Source organism: Sinocyclocheilus grahami, unplaced genomic scaffold (genome assembly GCF_001515645.1).
Source record: "Sinocyclocheilus grahami isolate Dianchi unplaced genomic scaffold, SAMN03320097.WGS_v1.1 scaffold907.1, whole genome shotgun sequence".
NCBI classification, from domain to species: Eukaryota; Metazoa; Chordata; class Actinopteri; order Cypriniformes; family Cyprinidae; genus Sinocyclocheilus; species Sinocyclocheilus grahami.
In genome coordinates this window covers 228,511-247,606 of record NW_015506086.1, presented here as the reverse complement: position 1 = coordinate 247,606, position 19,096 = coordinate 228,511, and the positions used below count along the sequence as shown (strand labels likewise).

Below are 19,096 nucleotides of genomic sequence, written 5' to 3'. Positions count from 1 at the left end.
CAGTTCCACAATAGCTATGAAACCCCATTTCTGCCACATATGGAGAAAAAAAACAACTGCTTTGGTAAATTTATGATTTACTTTTGGTATTTATAAGATGAAAAGTCAAAATTGAGGTAATTAGTCATAATTATCATATACAATAACTGACAAGTCAAAGTTTTTTGTCATAATTATGACTTTTATCTCATAATTGATTTACATAATCTCATTGACTCATTATCTCATAGTATTTCATAATTTTGACTTAATGTTATAACATTCGGCATAACGTTTATCTCAGATTCCACATTCATCCATAAATCTCTATTTATGTCAATTTGGATTTGTCATCTTGTAATTATGACTTAGTATCTCAATTTCAACTTTCTACATCATAATTATGATTACCAAATGATGGCTTTTTCTTATGTGGCAGAAATAGTATAACAAAAAGCATGTAAAATAGTTGGTATGCAAAGAGCATGGGCAATTTAGTGGCATCACACCAATCGGTGTAATTTCCCCCGTGAAATGCACAAAACGGATGCTATCAGTCTGGGGCTTCTTGTGTTAAGAGACAGCAAAGCTAATGATTCTCCGTCTTATCCATGTGTCAAAAAAGTCAGTTCAAGGTGGGAGAAGAGGGAAAAAAAGGCCATCATCACAATTAACAGCTCTTTATTTTAATTAGCCTTGCATTGTCAAAGACAACACCTCAATAATGCAAATTAAGCTGGTTGTTTAATATTCCCTCAGAGTTCCTTTGAAACTATTTTGTTTTCCTCTTTTCTCCCCTCAGCTATGTTCTCTCCTGATGAATCACGATTATTACTGGCGAGTTTGTTCCACCTGATTAACCGCTAAGCAATGATAGGCACTTATTTGCTTACTTAAAGGAGAGAAAGGTGGACAGACTGCTGAGATAAAGATACTACTGAAGTCATGGACTGCTAAAGGGTGACTTAACTTAAGGCTGCTGTACCGCAGCCTGGACCACAGAACTGTTTTACTTAATTGACTTCACACTTCACTAAAATAGATTCTCGCTCTATAACGGTTAGTCACAAGACCACACTACACGAGAGAGAAAAAGGGACAGAACTTAGAAAAACTGAGAATAAATGGACAGCTTCTTGTTTTATCTTCCAACTCTTGTTTTCCTAAACCATGGAAACATAAAAGGAATGACATGATCAAACTGACATCCACTCAAATTGACATTTACTAATTCGCAATCACGCTCCGACTGAAGCTTCTACACCCAGGAGAAGCAAGTGGAGGCTAAGCAAGCACACTAAGCTGAAACTCTTATGAAAGTGTGCTAGAATTTAAAAATATGATATTCCATTACAAACAATGTATAGAAATGTAATGCTATGCATGCATACACATACAGGAACTGGTTTAAGGCTGCATTATCCCCTTCTTTGGATTTATGTTGTTCAGAGAAAATCACAGGGACAATGAAAAACTTAAGGTACAGTAGAGTGTAATATTCAATACAAGTGGATTTTCATGAAAAGGATGATCAGTACTAACCAATGACAGGAGGGAATGTGACCAAATGTACGAATAAATGGCTTGTTTCTTCCATTAACATTAAGCACCATGAACTGAGTACATGGAAGAATGGTGTAAAATGACAGATTTGTTTTTTTGACCACCTTTATCTTTTTTTCTCTTTATCGTGCCGTCTTTCTATTAATCCCTCTATGATCCCTCCCATTCTCTCTTTTTCTCTGTCTCCCCCACCTGCACTCAGAACAGTCTGTGAGTCAGCATACAACACACACTGGTCAGTCCGTTGCCATGGCGACGGTGCAAGCTGAGGGCAAAATCGACAGCTTTTAAGAAGCGCAGACGCGGCTAGAATTTAAATGGTTGGCAGTGGCAGGGAAGGCTGTGTGTGTGTACTGTATGTGTGTGTGTGTGTGAGTTTTTTTGGGCCCAGATTAGCTGCCGGCATACAAGAAGCCAATCGAATAGTATAAAAAACCTAACAAGACCTCTGACGACCATCCCTTGATCCTATTCCTCAAATCTAAAGATGGGACCCAAAAAAGGGCTTTGATTGACAGGACCAGTACAAAACACCTCAATTTCCTCTAGGGTCATTCGGATGCGCCAAGTCTGCACTGCTCAAATCCGCCTAGAACATGATTTTGTTCTTGTGATGTGCAGCATGAATGAAAAAACAAACAAACAAACAAAAAAACAGATGAAATTCAAAAAAAATAAAAAATTAATGCATTTGTAAAGCTCAGTGTCTCGATCCCAGAGGAGCAATGCTGTAAATGTGTCATATTAATTGTGTTAAGACGTGGATCACATAAAACATATAGCATTTTGTGAACACTATAAAACTAAACTGGCTGAATAGTAAACCAAAATCAATCCATTTGTCTAGCTATCAACATAGGGAGCTTAAAATAATAGCTACGGTAATGCAAGCACACTGGTACCAGGAGAATTTACAATAGTTTTTGAAGTAGACATTTTTATGGTGTCGGTTAGTAAGTAAAAAGTGAAAAATTTATAAAAATGGCAATGTCATATATAAAAATGGGAATATGGAAATGAAATGCTGTACCTTAAGAATTAATGTCCCCTGGTGAGTAATTTTAATGCACTGTTTCTGTTTAACATTAAATGCACAATATAACACCTTCACAAAAGTTTTATTGAAAGCCAACTTGCTTTACTTGTAAAAAATACAAAATACAAATTGCAAATCAACAGAAACAAAATAACACATGACAGAAATTAAACAGAAATGGGGATGTCTGCAGCTTTAAATACAGTTCCAAAGATGATATACACTCCTCACAGAACGGAAAGGGTCGTATTCAACTTGTCTGTGTGCTGCGTTATGTGTAAACTAGCTGCTTCTGCAGGACATCCTTTCAACAATGCATCTTTCCAGAATAACATCACAAGTGATTATTGCTTTAAATATGGACACATGTCACTTAGAACCAGACTTCAAATGTACAAAATGGAGGATTGAACCACTATGAAAGCAGCTGAGATCTAATATCTATCTGGTTGGTTCTATTTTCACATCTGGTATTAAGAAAAGTTTGGTGTGTTAAGAATGAATTAAGCAAATTCTTCTATATGAAGCTATTTAGGTTGTTCATCGCCAATTTGCAACAGAACAAAAAAAATACATAAGGGATGAATGCACTCTCTTTCACACACACACACACACACACACACACGCACACATAGCTGGTTATTAACATTCACAATATACAACTTGCATTAAAAAAAAAAAAAAAAAAAACCTTTTCAATGATTGTCTCCAAAAGTTTGCTAATACAGTCCAAGATAAATGGTAATCATTTTTGGTTTTCTTGTTCAGTACTAGATAAAAGTACTAGAGAAAGGTGATTAAGTTTTAATGTCAATTCGCTTTCTATTTACAGTGAACGTGACATTATTCACAGCCTGGTAGAAATTCCGCAGTTAATAATTCAACAATATTCGATGGCACACTCTGTCATCTACAGCTGATCATAAATCTAAATTAAGCCATTCCACTTAGTTGTGTACATAACAAATAGAAGGCACTCTTTGCATGTGCAATCAGTGAAGCTTGAGAAAGAACAAGGGAAATACCGCCACTAATCTGTAAAAATAACCCACTTCAACTCCAACTAACAGGGTCTTATACATTTTTCAATGCCCACCAAAATGGGCCATGGAAAAATTCTAATATGTTCAGCTTACTTTTCCAAACTTCCTGTGTATTTTAACTTACTCAGTGCACAGTTTTCTTTTTTTATACAAAAAATATAATTTTGTGCAATTACCTAAAGCTAGCCTAACAAAAGATATGAAAACAATAACAGCTATTATCTGTTGTCTTTTAGAGTAAAACTCAAACAAATAAGTTTCTAACTCTCTGGTCAGAAGGTTATTATATCACAAAAATGTGTTTCAAGGGATATTGAAAGCAGGTCTGTTCATCTATTGAGGGGCAGCAATAAACACTGTCCAAATGAAAATGACCCTTATAAAGAAAATAAAAAGAGAAATAAGACTGTGTAGGATTGTCTCCTTCATGTAAATGAGTAGTAATTAAATTAAGTAAAAAAAAAAAAAAAAGGGTCGACAAAAAGAATCAGATCTTTCAATGATGTGCGTGGTTTGTGATCAGTGCAGCTTTTGTTTGACATTCATTCAGTTCCAGCCCCTAATACATGCCATTAGTCCACACAATGTTGCTGCGATACCCGTTGCTGTGATACCCTGTGCTGTGGTACCCTGGGCTTTGGTACCCTGTGCTGTGGTACCCTGCCATGCTTTCGAAGTTGTCTCCTACCTGTTTGCTGCTATATTTTGAAGAGTTGGCCTTGTAGCTGTAATCCGAATACTGGTCTGAGCCTGTTGAGTTGTTGTCCCCGGTTCCTACAAAGGTGTTGGTTGCTGGCAGGTCCTGCACTGCCTGATGTTTCTTTGAGGCAGAAGGTGACTGAGGTTGGAGCTGAATGGATGGCAGAGGAGAATTAGACCGGTAGTGTCTCCCTAGGTCTGGGCTTCCAGGGGGGTAGTTGAGCGGCAGGTGAATCCTAGGACTATCGTTGACGCTATCATTCATGAGGTTGAACTTTAGGCCTTTCTGAAGACTCCCCCCCTCATCCTCTTCAGATGGGTTGGCAGGCTTTGGAGCTTTGCTTTTCTTTATCTTCTTGTTCTTGTTGCTCTTAGGTCCTGGTTTGGGGGCATACAGGTCTTTGGTCTCCTTCTTGCCTGCTTGGTAGCCACTTTTATTCTCCTTTAGCACGACATGCCTGATGATCATAGCCACTGCAATGATTAGAATGACCACACAAAAGCCACCCAAGACTGCAAAAATAATGTTACTATGTGGGTCTCGAGAATAATCAGGATCTCCTGCAATGTCCATTTCAAGTGGCGTATAAAGACTGTGTCCAACAAGTCCTTCGATGTGGGAGACATTGCCGATGGTTTCATTGACATAGATGTGAACCAGTGCAGTCGTATGGCGTGGCGGCATGCCTTTGTCCTTAACTTTTACTACCAGACGGTGGAGACCAATGTGTTTGGATGTGAACTCTTTAGCCAACGTAATCTCACCTTCTAAAGAGATGTGGAACAATCCATGCGGGTTGCCCCCTACTATACTGAAATCCAGTTCTGAATTTAAACCGATGTCAATGTCCTCTGCCTCAACACTTTCTACGTGGGTTTCTGGGCTGGTGCGGGGATCCAAGAACTTGTATGAAGAGTTTGAGGGCTTGGTGACGTATGGAGCATTGTCATTCTCATCAAGAACATTAATGGTAATGCCAACGTAGGAAGAACGTGGTGGATCACCTCCGTCAACGGCTTTAAGTCGGAAACTGTAGGTGCTCTCCTTTTCCCTGTCAAAGGAAATAGTCGAAAGTATAGTGTACGTTCCATTTTGAATCATAAACTTGCCATTGTCTGGTTCTACAGAAAGTTGAACACGAGCATTCTCGCCCTCGTCGCGATCATTGACTGTTACCATTCCAACAGGACTAAGGGGCGGCATGTTTTCTTGGACTGAAAAGCTGTAACCATTAAGCATAAATTTAGGGTCATTGTCGTTCCTGTCGAGCACCTTAACAACAACAGTGGCAGTTCCTCTTAAGCTTGGTACACCTTTATCAGCTGCTGCCACTAGAAATTGATAGTGATTTAATTGTTCACGGTCCAACTGCCTCATGACACGCACTTCTCCTGTGTTAGGGTTAATTTCAAAGAGCCCCTCGGGGACTGATCCACCAGTGATACTGTATGTCAGCTCCGCATTAGTCCCGCTGTCGGCATCTGTGGCTACCACATCCAGAACCTTGTCACCTGGCTGGTTCTCCTCAGCAAATTCTACCTCGTACAAAGAAGGTGAGAAGACTGGGGAGTTGTCATTCATGTCTGTCACTTGCACCTTCAGGGAATTTGTGCTGGATAGTGCAGGGTTGCCAGAGTCCACTGCCACAATTTCAATCCTGTAGTCTTTGATCCGTTCATAGTCCAGTAGCATGGTTGTCTGGAGGAAGTACTTCCTCTTGCGGTCGTTGCCTGTTTCGCTAGCTGGACGCAGTTGGAATGGGACATCCCCTGCGACCACACAGGTCACAACTGCATTTTCACCTTCATCACGATCTGATACCTCCACCAGAGCCACAGCTGTGCCTACAGGCATGTCCTCCGATATGTTAGCGACACCATCTTCATGCGTCACAAGGCCAATGCCCCGGATCCTGATGGAGGGTTCATTGTCATTCTGGTCCTTCACTGTAATAGTCACAAGGGCTTTGGAGCTCTTTGATTGTGGACCATTGTCTTTAGCTTGGACGTAGAACTTGAGCATGCTAATCTCTTCACGATCCACCAAGCCTTTGACGAAAACGGTGCCCGTGTTGCGGTCAATGCTGAGGAGCCTCTGAACAGTTGGTGATGCCTGGTGGAGGCTGTAGGTCACCTCTCCATTGGGTCCCATATCAGAGTCATTGGCCTTCACCTGAAACAGTACATCACAACATGAAACTAAGCAAAGCACTGAAAAAATTATTTAGAAAAACAGATGATATAATCACAGGTTTACATATCAGTGTCAATACAGGGATTAAAATGCTTGGTCAGGACCATCATAAACAGATAAAGATGACTGTAAGCAGCAATTAATTACCAACAATATTAACAACAATATGTTTTACACACTTAAAAAGACCCAAAGATCATCCAAGAACTACTTCAGACTAATTAATAAATTAATTGAATTTTCCTGGAATTTAAAATAAAGCACACCTCATTTGATTCCAGAAAACAGCTTGTGATTTCACTAATTAGTAATACCATAATGAATGGGAATTGATTGTTATTAAATGTTCAATAAATAGGAAGAGACATGAGAAATGCACTTTCTCAGGGGGTTAAATATGATTAGGTTGTGTTTTGTGTTAAGTTAAATTCTCCAAAATTAGCAGTAGTTTGCTAGATTAAGTTAATTTGAGACATCACTTAAGTTACTCAGTCTTGGCACAGATTTCTACATATTTTTTGTGGTCTATTGCGAACCTGGGAATAATTTTAAACAGCTCTAAATCGAAGTGTGGCTTGATTAAAGCTTTCAAGCAATCAAGATTCCCTTGTTCCTGCAACATCCTCTCCTCTTTCCGTCCTTGGCTGTGTATGAAACATGCATGGTGTTTCAGTCCATGTATTACAGAGAACAGCCTTAATCTGAAGCAGTCATAAGATTATTCATGGTGCTTAAATTATTATTACTCTATATGAGTCACTCCATTTTATCCTCCATACTAACTGGGAATTCATTTCATTTAAAGTATTTGAAGAGCATTTCTCTGAACAAGCTGAAACACTCCATCAACATTTACAACCCTCTGAAATCACAAAATTAAGCTGTTTTAATACCACTACTGCTTATTTACTTTGGCTTCAAAGGATGCTTATGAGGACTGAGAGGAAAATAAAGTCTTCTGACATGCTCTTTGAATACAACTTGGTTGCATGGATTAATTGTTGACTGAGAGATTAACGGTCATTAATAAAACATTTTGCCTGGACACTTGCTTTAGATTGATCTTGGAAAGCTTCCAGCCTTCACAGCTATCCTAATCTTAGCAGTGCTTTCGTTTCCACAACAATTCAACATGTAATTCTCACCACCAGTCAATACTTCTCTCCTGTTTTGTAAAGCTTGTGTTTAAAGGAACCGTGAGGGATCAATCGATTGCCTGTGAAAATATGATTTGGCTTTCCCATTTCTTCCGCTTTAACCCTGTTGTGTGGGAATCGAGGCTAAAGCCCATCGGTATAACTGAGATTTCCATTTACAAGAGCTTGTCAGCCTCTGTATGTGGGGCTTGAGTGCACTTCTATTACTAAGCTGTCAAATCAGCTCCTCTATAACTTAGTGCTCAGTTTAAAGGTTTAGCATAATACTTGCTTACAGGTGAGTTTACTGAGACACTTGTGTCACAACCTTATAAGAGAGGGAAGTGTACATGTGCAGTCTAATGATATTTATTTGATGTACTGAATTTTAATTGAATTTACCCGCTCATTCTTTATATTCACTAAACATTTATATTGATATATATTTTTACTTTATTAATATTTTATATAATAATAAACATTAAATATACATAAATAGTCATTGTATAAAAGTATTAAATTAAAATATAATAATAATTATAAGAAGAATTTACGATGAATCTAACAGGCATTTTCATGCAACATGATGTCACGAGTCCTGTCCATGAACTGCTGTCCGCTTGCTACCAGAGGTTGCCCTCCCATTATATTGACTTTCACATTACACAGACTGTTGCATGTCACTCTGGACTACATTTCCCATCATTGATTGCACTGATTACACACACAGCTGCAACCAATCAAACACCCTACATAAGCCATGGACTTCCTCTTTCTCACTGCCAGTATTGTTTGCAAATATCGTTACGTTAGTGATAGCAATGTTATGGAGCCTTTTACCTAGTCAAGTATTTGTTCCTAGTTCTAGTCTAGTCTTGTCTCGTTGTGTTATCTGGTTGCCTGATTCTCTGCCTGCCTTGGATTTCTCTCACCTTGTCGTTTGGACTCTGTTTGGCCCTTTACTGAACTATCGCCTGTTTGTGGATTACCCATTTGCCTTGCCCTCTGGATTACGTTTGCCGATCGAAGACCCTCGCCTGCCCTAGGAATACTCTTTGCCTTGCCTGTGATGGACCTGTGTTGTTATCTGACCCTTGCCCGTTTTTTGACCACACCTTTGTAATAAAGCCTTGCACATGGATCCGCACGTCTCATGTTCTGATTACTCCGTAACACATGACTTACAATGCATTCAAAGTATATATAATTTTCCTGTATATGACATAACCTTAAAATTGCTAGCATCATGTTATTACATTTGTTTAGTTTTAGATAGAAAGTATGACAAAAAACTGATTACTTACTTGAAGAACAGAATGACCCACTGGGCTGTTTTCTGGGAGCTCACCCTCGTAGTGTGACTTCTCAAATTTGGGCACATTGTCATTGGCATCTGTAACGGTGATCCTGAGCAGGGCGCTACTCTGGCGGGGCGGAGAGCCACCATCAACCACTTTTATGTTGAGGTCATATGAATCTCGCTGCTCTCTATCCAGGTTTCCCAAAACAATGAGTTGTGGCAATTTCTCATCTGAGTCTTGCGCCACCTGCAGGCTGAAAAGGTTGGCAGCTTCAGGGCCAGTCGTTAGCGCATAATCGGCAATGCCATTGCTTCCAGAATCCCTGTCAGTGGCCACAGGAATTGCGAAGAGCGCACCCACGTGCGTGTTCTCCGGGATCGACAGTGTCAAGACAGGTGAAGAGAACTGTGGAGTGTTGTCGTTCTCATCCAAGATCTCGATGCGGCCTTCGATGAGCCGAGGTCCTGTTCCTTTCATTAGGTCTGTAATAGACACCTCAAATTCTAGGAAACAAGGATCACCCTCAAAAAGGTTGCGACAGTCCTTGAGAGTCTCACGATCGATTGGGATCTCTGTAGTGTAGATATCCCCTGTTTTCCCATCCACACGGAGGAAAGGAGCGCCCACCTCGAGTTTGTAAAGGTGACCGGTGTCTGGCAAGCCCTGGTCAGATGCCAAGCTGCCAATCAGTGTGTTAGGCGGCTGCTCCTCGGTCACCTGGTAGATGATGGTGCTGACTACATCTGCAGAGCAACAGAGGAAAAGGAAAATCCACACTAGCATGGCACTCCACCGTGACCACATCTCATTGGCACTCTGGCACATCATCAGTCTGTTGCTGCAAAAGATCAAGCAAACAAACAAACAAATAAGATTAGAGAAACACTCATTCTTCAGGCACAATCCTTCAAAGTCTCTGACAGTGCCAAGAAGCCTGTAACGTGATGGCAGCCACAGTTTTATGGTACTGATTCCCGGGGATTTATGATTGATTGTCCCTTCATGTGTTGTAAACCTCTCCTTTTTAGAGGCAGTAAATGTGTCACAAACAGTTACTTGTGTTTGACCTTCATTCTGCAAACTTCATTTCAGTTCTAATTCATAAACACAACATATGCCCGTATTCCTGAGAGATGCATTGGCTGACTGACCCTATGAGAGGAGGAAGCTAGCAGACAAGTGATGTCCATTCAAATAATGCTGTCACTCTGCTTGATCTACCTTTGCTAAGCTATTGGTAAACTGCCTCAGCTCTCATTTCCAGAATCATGCCTGGGGTCAACAAAAAGGTGAAAACCACCACAAAATCAACCAAACATGATTATTTTTCCTCATCTCCCAGAGCCTTATGCATTATTTTCAGTCCGCGTGAACCGGAAGTTGCGACTGACTTTACTTCCGCATTCTGATGTGCTTCCGAGACAAACAGAATATTGCATGAGAAAAACAGAGGGTGTGGCTTGTCTTTTTTTCTACTGCGAACTGATTGAATGTAGTAAAGTAGGCGTTTCATTCAGAACAATACTGATAGTTGGAGGGGCGTTTTTAAGGATGTAATGCTCAAGCCCAAGACATCAAACTGACGTAATCAGAGAAGGTCCGTCATATCTGAGGGGAGGTGCATTTTCAGATTTGGATTAAAGATTATGAAGGCAAACATTTTTTTTTTTTTGTGGATTGACTTGCACGGATGAATTGTACACCACAAAAATAGCAGTGTGCGCAAACAAAATAATATAGTCAATTTTGATTTCATGTGTACTTTAATTGTTAGTTATTTTAGTTACCTTAGGTCAATTCTCCCTCTTTTCTAAAAACTTTAACTTATTCTGTAGTAAAATTAAATCCGAAAACTAAAAACTGAACTAAAATAAATTATTAATAATAATTAGTTATTTTAATAATAAATATAAAACCATATAAAACAATGTTACAAATGTTACAAAAAGTAGGAAAATAAACTAAAAGCATGGTTTCTTGAACACAGTGTCACATGTGAATCTTCCATTTCCTGTTTGAGTATTTAAGTTACTGAACACATGTTAGAAGAGTGTGGCTTTCTAATCTTCCAGTGCCACTTCAGCTGATAGCTATTCACAGCAAATGACTCCCAATTTGTGGCAACATCACACAACCACAGGGAGGTAAAAGACGGGTCTATAGAGTGTGTCTTGACAACAGCCCCCCCTCCTGCCACTTCACCAAACATTAACAAGCTCAGCGTGACATACTGCAAAAGAACACAAAAAAGAAAAATCAAATAAATAAATCAGATTCTGTTTAATCCATCACGTTTAAGGTCATGTTACTTTGATGTTTCCCTCTGTGGTAATCGCAGACCCCTGTAACATATGTGGAACGTTATCCCACCATGCTCCCCATGGCTAATGAGGCAGGGCTGCTAGATTACTGTCCAGAAGAGACAAACACCTCAACTCGACCCAGCTGTGAACCAATGGGGGATGTGAAAGTGCTGCCACCAGTTACATTCTGCCTGTGAATACCAAGCCTAAAGAATCAAAATCAGTTTTTAAATGTCACCTTCCATGAGGTTGAAAAAAAAATAATTGTATAACTTTAAGACCACAAATATACAAAGAAAAATGACTGTCAGCATATTGGGGCAGCCATTTGGGGACTAAAAGGAAGTGACTTCTTCCATACACTCATCAGTATTGATTGTTTGTTGTAGTTTAGTGCATGTACCATTCAATATTTTTCCATTAGCAGACACATGACATAGCGAGCATTTCATAAACAGATTGCAAAGAAAAAAATAACAACGTGTGGTTAGAGTAACGAAAAAATGGCTAAGGTAACTGCAACAAGCACACACCACCTCACACACTCCACCAATTCATGGGAAAGGCAGTTTTAATATACACAAATTAGACACCAGTGACTACAAACACACTCGAACAACTGCAGCCACAAGGCAACGACACTGTAGGGAGAACAATGCACTAATGAGGCTGAAATTAAGGGTGGGACGTGTGACCCTGATCACACATATGATGAGAGCTTGACTCGTTTATTACTAATTTCACAGTCTAATTCTGAATCTGTCGAGACAGAAGACTCTGACACACTTTCATGTGGCTAATTAAATAGCGAAGAAAGCAAAGGGGGCTGGCGAGGTGAAAAATATCTCACCTTTAAAGCAATGTATCTTTCACTGTGGTTTTGAACGACCATCTTATGGAGTTGGTATTTCACAGTGATCCGTCCGAGTCTCTGCTGTAGGTGTGTGTTGAATTTTTACCGTGTGTTGATGAAAAAAGGTCACCGAAAATGCAGGGCAGGGACCTCAGATGCACTGGGTCAAGGATTAACCGGGCTGAAAAAATTGGCACTAAAATGCTATTTGTTTAAACAAAAAGTACACAATCTATATATATAAACTAAACCAAAACATCCCATCTTCATCGTGCACTGGAAAAGTCAACAAAGCTCAAAAACATTCTCGCAACATGAAAAGCGTGTGAATCTGTTTGTTGAGATGAAGGGTTTAAAAAGCTCTCACGACATTCGCTCTCAAGGGCCCGGCGTAAAGAGTCTGTGTTAAGGGTCACTGTACACTGGGAACCCTAATGTGGGCTGTAGACATCCTTTCCCAGACTCTTCTATGAATATGAATGCATGTGTGCTCACATATGTATGCCCCATACATCTGTGGGTGTGTAAAACTTACACACAAGATCTAAAAACAACCACAGCAAAGGAATGTCAGTGAGTGTTTGTGAGCAGACAAGTGGAGGCAAATGGAAAATCTTAGAGAAAAACATGAAGGTCATAAAAAAAGAAAAACAGCTGAACGTGTTTGAGTATATGAAATTTAAGGGTGGCAACGACTCAAGACCAATTTATACTTCTGCATCGAACCTACGCCGTAGCCTATGCATAGACGCACACCCTACGCCGTAGCCTGACATGCACCTCTCCAAAAATCTAACAGCACGTTAGCAATTCTACACGGACCGCAAGCGCTGTGATTGGTCTGCTAGAACCCCTCCCTCCATATGTATTTGAGTTTTGTGTATGTTTATGTGCACTTTAATATATTTTAATGTTACAACTTCTTATATAAAATAAAACAAAGCAAAGAACAAGTGTCTTATCATTTCTTATACTACATAGCATTATACATCAGTAGTTGTCCGCGACAAACAATGTTGATCTGCCGTGGTACAAGTCATTATGGAGATGCCATCTTGCCATCGTCTCCTGTTCCATTGTTGTCTGCTTTCTGCTGTCTTTTTGTAGTTTTAAATAATGATTTAATGATTTGATATTTATTTGCCGCCGTCACAGCTATAATGCTTCTCCGACGAGCCGTGGTACTGCGGGTTACACCAGCAACATACCCGTGGACACTGCAGACTAGTGGTTTGCATGTGTACTGCACGTCGATGCGGACAACGACGCAGAAGTATAAATGAAAACTCAAGCATAGCCTACGGCATAAAGGCTATGGCGTAGGTCCGACACAGAAGTATAAATTGGGCTTCAGGCTTTCGGCTAAGAACTCTCCTTTGTAATGGAAATGCATAAGTGCATATGAGTGGTGTGCCTTAACAGCAGCAACATTTACAAGACATGAGGTCCTAACAGAGTCAAATCAAGCACTGCTACCTAGCAGACAGCTTTCCTTTCAGTTGCAGAGTTAGCACTTAGCCTTCACACAGGTACACAAAAAGCCTAGCCATTACAATGACAATAGGCCGTCGGTGGGGCTTTTCTTCACCTACGAACTTTGATTGTCATCATTACATGGTCAGAGAGGCAATTTATGACAGGCCCTAAATCAACAAGCACCATCCACCTCTCTAATAATGTCTTCAAATGCACCATCGTCGAGCCGCAGCTAAGATCTCCTCGCAGGGAGACAGCCGTCGCCAGAGTGCGGTACTTATGACTACTGTCATAATCCTGTGAGAATTTATGCTCGGTTCTCAGGCAGTGTAGCCTAATTCATATTGTACTGCTGTGTATAAGCTGGATGTCATTAATATAATCAATAGCTGTGAGCGCAAAGGAAAGCATGAATCGGCGTTCCCCCTATGGAGTCTCACAATTGGCTCTTTACAGATTATTCACAGTACATTTGGCCAGAATTTTCACATCAGCTTTAGGGGGAATGCAGTTCCTCTCTCATTTCATGTCCGCGAAAAACACATTGTTCATTTCACACCTGGTCTCTTGTAACAAAACCTCCTACATCTCTCTGTCTTTCTCTTTCATATGCACACCATCCTTTTATGCCCTCCCGTGCCCTTTCAGATATGCGCTCATATATATATACTGTCGAGAAGGCCATTGTGTTGTTGCGCAGGGGGAGGTTAACAGATTTAACGGGCTAATTACTATTCTAAAGCCTCCCCCGCTGACATGCTTTAAAATTGCTGTATGATTTTCTCTCTTCCTCACTCTCACTGTCTCGCTCGCCTTCTTTCCTCTTTAGAGACTTGTAATGAGGAATTTATCATTGTACCAATGCTCACCCTTCCTTTGCCAGCAAAAAAAACCCTTGGGAATATGAGGATGGCATAGCCCCCCCCCCAGGTGGCATCCAGCTCAGCATGGAACAGCAAGGTGATTCTGGAGAAAATAAAGCAATAAAAGCATTTACGTAACCGCCGTGGCAGGAGTCAGATTCCTGGATGAGACACAGCAGTGGCACTGCGTCATGGTAACACACTCAGTCAATGATTGTTTTAACCCCGCCCCATTCCGGTTTCAACGTGATAACTAAAGAATTAAATTAAAGCGGTGACATTTATGAGGGTTCAGGAGTCAGCTCTTGTCTGAAGTCAGGAAAATGATTGACTCAGAAGGAAGTGTGAGTGCAGCATCTGTCCTAGGTTAATGGTTAACTCATTCGGCTCAACTGACATTTTAGTGTGCACCTGAAGTGCATATACGAGAAATATAGCATAAAAGCTGAATATTTATTTCCTTAAGGTTACATGAGGTAAGCCGATTGACTCACCAATTGAATAATGTTGCCGATTAATCAGCAAGGAGATCGAAAAAGTGTGTACTGACCTGTGAATAAAATGCATTCATATTTGCTCATTCTCATGGAGACCACATAAATGAATCCTCCTGAAACCACATAAATGAGCTAAAATGTAGTTCAGTAGGCAATAAACACTAACCAACCACATCCTAAATACTGAGTGCGTCAATACTTCGATGCCAGCGCCCACAGCCAATGAGTTGAGTTCACGTGAGCTTTTGTCCTCGGCTGCAGCCATCTAGGCTCTATGGGCCACCAGCTCCACGGCGTTCAGTGACCTGTTCTGGATGGGTGGTCCAAGGCCCCCCTCCCAGCCAAGTGCGAGGCACAGAGGATTACTTTAATTATTTCATTCAGCCATTGTGGGGCCAGATTAGTCTGCGCCCACTTTCAGATGAGATGAACTGCTGCCCCGCTGCTGTCTACCAGGCTGTTACACAGAGAGAGCTGGCCAGTCACAAGGCTGGCATGCAGACTCTCACACACCATTATACATGGCTGAACACACACACACACACACACACACACTGATAACATAGACGAAGACGGGAGGACTGCTGCTAATATTATGGGTTAAACAGACCAAGAGGTTGTAATAAAATTAGTGAAATAGGTTTTATTTTACTTGATATATATGTATTACTTTTGTAATGCTGTCAAAATGGGAAGAAAGAAGCTCAACACTGGTTGACTGCTTGTTATTTAGTCGTTTTGACCAATAGACAATTATTTTCCATGAACAGTATAAATGCACATTATATTAACTAATTAAACTTAATCTTTATATATATAGTTGAAGGATTCTAGATGTTGCCTTACAAGAAATGAAACCGAAGACATTTGTTTGCATTATTTCCTACAGTAAAACAAACCCATAAGCACAGAAATGCTGAAATGTATCATTTTAGGTTGGTTTTGGAAATTGTCATTACACAATAACTGGAAGAATTAGCTAATTAAACTAATAATTTATACATGGGCATATTAATAAAACAAAAAGCCTGTCACAGTAAAGACTAGAAACAACTTCAAGGAAGCAACTCATAACCTTTGAGTCTGCTCATTTGGGCACTGCAATGTGTGTATTTCATTTATAGTCAAATATACATGTGATTTCTAACAAGACCCATTAAAAAAAAGCATTTACACTCGGTTACTTGACGTTTGAACGTTGCAGTTTCGGTCCATTCAAACGGCAAATGTGGCTCTCTGTGTGTGCAAGAGGAGTGTCATTCCCTCCCATTTCTCTGGACTCTCATACTCGGTGTGGAGCGTTTACGCCCATCAAGTTTACTAAGGGCTGGTTATAATGATCGACTGCCCGAAATGTGCTAATTCTTTTAATTTTTAAAAGGAATCTCCATGGAATAATAACAAGACGGTAGATATGGCTGACAGAGAACGTTAACTATAACAATAGCAATGTTATATAGCCCATTTAAGAAACGTAAATCTATAATAAACTGATAAAACATGATAGCATTTATGTTTTGTCAACGTACCGTCCGAAAGGCTCAGCGGTCTGCTGTTCCTAAGGTTCCTCCTCAGACAACACGATTTCTGTTCGTGAGCGCCTATTTATTAGGTGAAAACACAAGCCCACTAACATGTAACTTTTGTGGTTACTTAAAATCTCACTGAAACGTTGGGAGTTACATGTAAAAACTTTGGTTTTGACTTCCTTAGAAAGTACAAGTCTTTATATGGGGTCAGCCACCCCCATCCCCCCATTCCATAAATTCAAATCGCATTCGCCTATAATTGCCCAGGTTGAGGGACGAATACAGTTTCAGTAGCCTACATTAAAGACATGGAGGGGGGGATAACATAACGTGTTTATAAGATCCACAGATCAATAATCTACCGGATCGGCACGATAATCTTGCTCAAGTGCCGGTGTGCTTGTGCTGATGCCTACAGAACACGATCTCGATGATTGCGGAAGGGAAATGACTTTTACCTGCGGATGAATGCGAGCCGAGTTAGACCAGGTCATTTGCAAGCCATTGCGGGCTGCTGTACAATTTCACATCCGGCTGAACGCTTTGCCTACAAAGGAACCACAGAAAGAATCGAGATGTCCGATCACAGCTGGGCGGAATGAAGTTGAAGCCTTCCCTGTGTTTTCACACCTGTTTCTCTCAGCCGGACCAGACTAACAGGTTTAAAAGCAACCCGACGACGGGAGCGGCCAGAAAGACCGGATTCCGCTGTTGTGACAGGCATGCTTTGTTCATTAACGATTATGGTGACTGGTACCAAGGAAAGATACTAGTGCATCTCGTGAAATGTTGACTAGCCGACATTCTGCGGGTAAAGTTAACCGCAGAAATTTTAAACGCAGTGAGATGGAAACGTAGGGCTAGCCTGTATGAGAAATGCGCAAAACGAGATCAACAGGTGTTGTGGGAGCGAGAAATAACCAAATAAGATAGCAAACTTAAGGGTTTATCCATAAAAGCTCACAAAATATATCCAGATTCATTATTCTGTCTACTATGAACAGTGCTTAAAAGCGTCGAACAAGTTTACATGCAATAAGCGCAGTTCCTGTGAGGGTTTCCTGTCAGATGTGGGTTTTTTTCTCATCTATAATGCGCTCGTTCTCGGGCGCACTGGAAACTGTTGAATATTTCATATTAGAGCGAGGAATCGATTAAAATCTACGCGAAGATGCACTGACTGGCACTTGAGCTACATGAAGATGTTAGGCTATATCTGTGGATGCATGGGGTCAAGGGTTTATTTTCTATATGTGGAAATGTAATAGCAAGCGTGGATTGGCAATCCACCCGAGCGCTCGGTTTCATGTAGAAAAATCAATAGCAGTAGTATAGGGAAAACATGTCACATGTGAGCTAATCAGCTCTGAGGACAATCGAGGGCGATGTTAACTTGAGATATCGATACAATCTTGATATTTAAACTGAAGCGTGCAGCCCTTCATAGTTATCTGCTCGGCGTTTATTATAATGAAAACTCAAATAATCTTGTGACAGCACTCTGTCGAGTTATATCATATGTCTGTCGTAATTATGATTTACATAAATGCACAGAAACAAACACAGACTACCTATCTCTATTAAAACAAGTATCCCTACATGGCTCCTATTGTAACCTCATTACGGACAACATGAGAGCGCACACATTGGTAAGACGAACACATGTGCAAATGTATAAATATCAATAGCAAAAAATAAAAATAAATCTCATATACCTTAATGGATATATTGGCCGCTTTCCCTTTGCAAGCCACAAATCAAGCGCTTTGGATATCCAAAATTCAGCACCACCGCAATCCTGTCGATACAAAACAGCACCCTTTTCCGCTGTCAGCTCTCTTGGTTTTCCGTAAAATTCCTATTTTTAACACGGAGGGTCCGCTAGAACTGTAGCAAAAAGTGTCACGTCAGAAAATAACAGCGCGCAACTTGGCTGATGGTGGTTACGCACATCAGAGAGAAGTGTCCTCTCCTTGCGCACGAAAGGAAACCCCGAACCAGCGCTACTCCAGACCGGGCTCACAGCATCCCGACACCTCCAATTCCACACGACAACATCCTTCAAAACTTAGACCTTCAGTCAACAACTGTCTGTGCATAAAAGTGAAAACAGAAAAATCTTCCAAGGCAATGTCCGGTAGCGTCCAGTGCGCGTGCTCTCATCATCAGTTCACTATTCAGTGTTACTGAAGACGCCGGGGCTCGGGCTCTTGCCGCAGCTCACCGCGCGCTTGTATACTGTGGATAGCCTATGTGAGAGTGAAGGGATTTCCGACCGATTGCGCTCTCGCTCTCCCCCTCTCTCGCCCACTCGCTCGCTCAGTCCCTCATAAAAGAACATCATTTTGAATCGTCAAGGGCGGAGCTTTGGAAGACGTGCTTCTGTGGACTCCACAACAAAACCTCATTCGTATTTATCCAAACATTACCAAGTGCCAGTGTTGCCATATCCGCTTATTATAAGCGAATATGCCTGTTTTGTCATTGTGAGCAGTCGCAAGTTGGAGATCCAGAACACAGTAGTGGCTAAAGTGTGACAAACTAGGCTACTAACTGAAGCTGTCAAGTATCTACATTTACAGTTTGAGCCATGCATGCTCTTCATATGTTCCATTTCCAAATAT

At 40.7% G+C, this 19,096-nt stretch overlaps 1 protein-coding gene across 3 annotated transcripts in view; it reads right to left on the bottom strand.

Annotated features, from left to right (window-relative positions):
- The window catches only part of LOC107564069 (protocadherin-1-like), a 170,807-nt gene extending 152,044 nt beyond the window's left edge, over window positions 1-18,763 (bottom strand). For all 3 annotated transcript variants that reach the window (XM_016249066.1, XM_016249068.1, XM_016249067.1), the window contains exons 1-3: window positions 18,188-18,763; window positions 8,955-9,789; window positions 4,310-6,493 (exon numbers count right to left, since the gene is read on the bottom strand). In XM_016249066.1, the coding sequence (XP_016104552.1) occupies window positions 4,310-6,493; window positions 8,955-9,779 (3,009 nt within the window). In that variant the 5' untranslated portion in view covers window positions 9,780-9,789; window positions 18,188-18,763. The remainder of the gene's footprint in view (window positions 1-4,309; window positions 6,494-8,954; window positions 9,790-18,187) is intronic.
- Window positions 18,764-19,096: the final 333 nt, after the last annotated feature.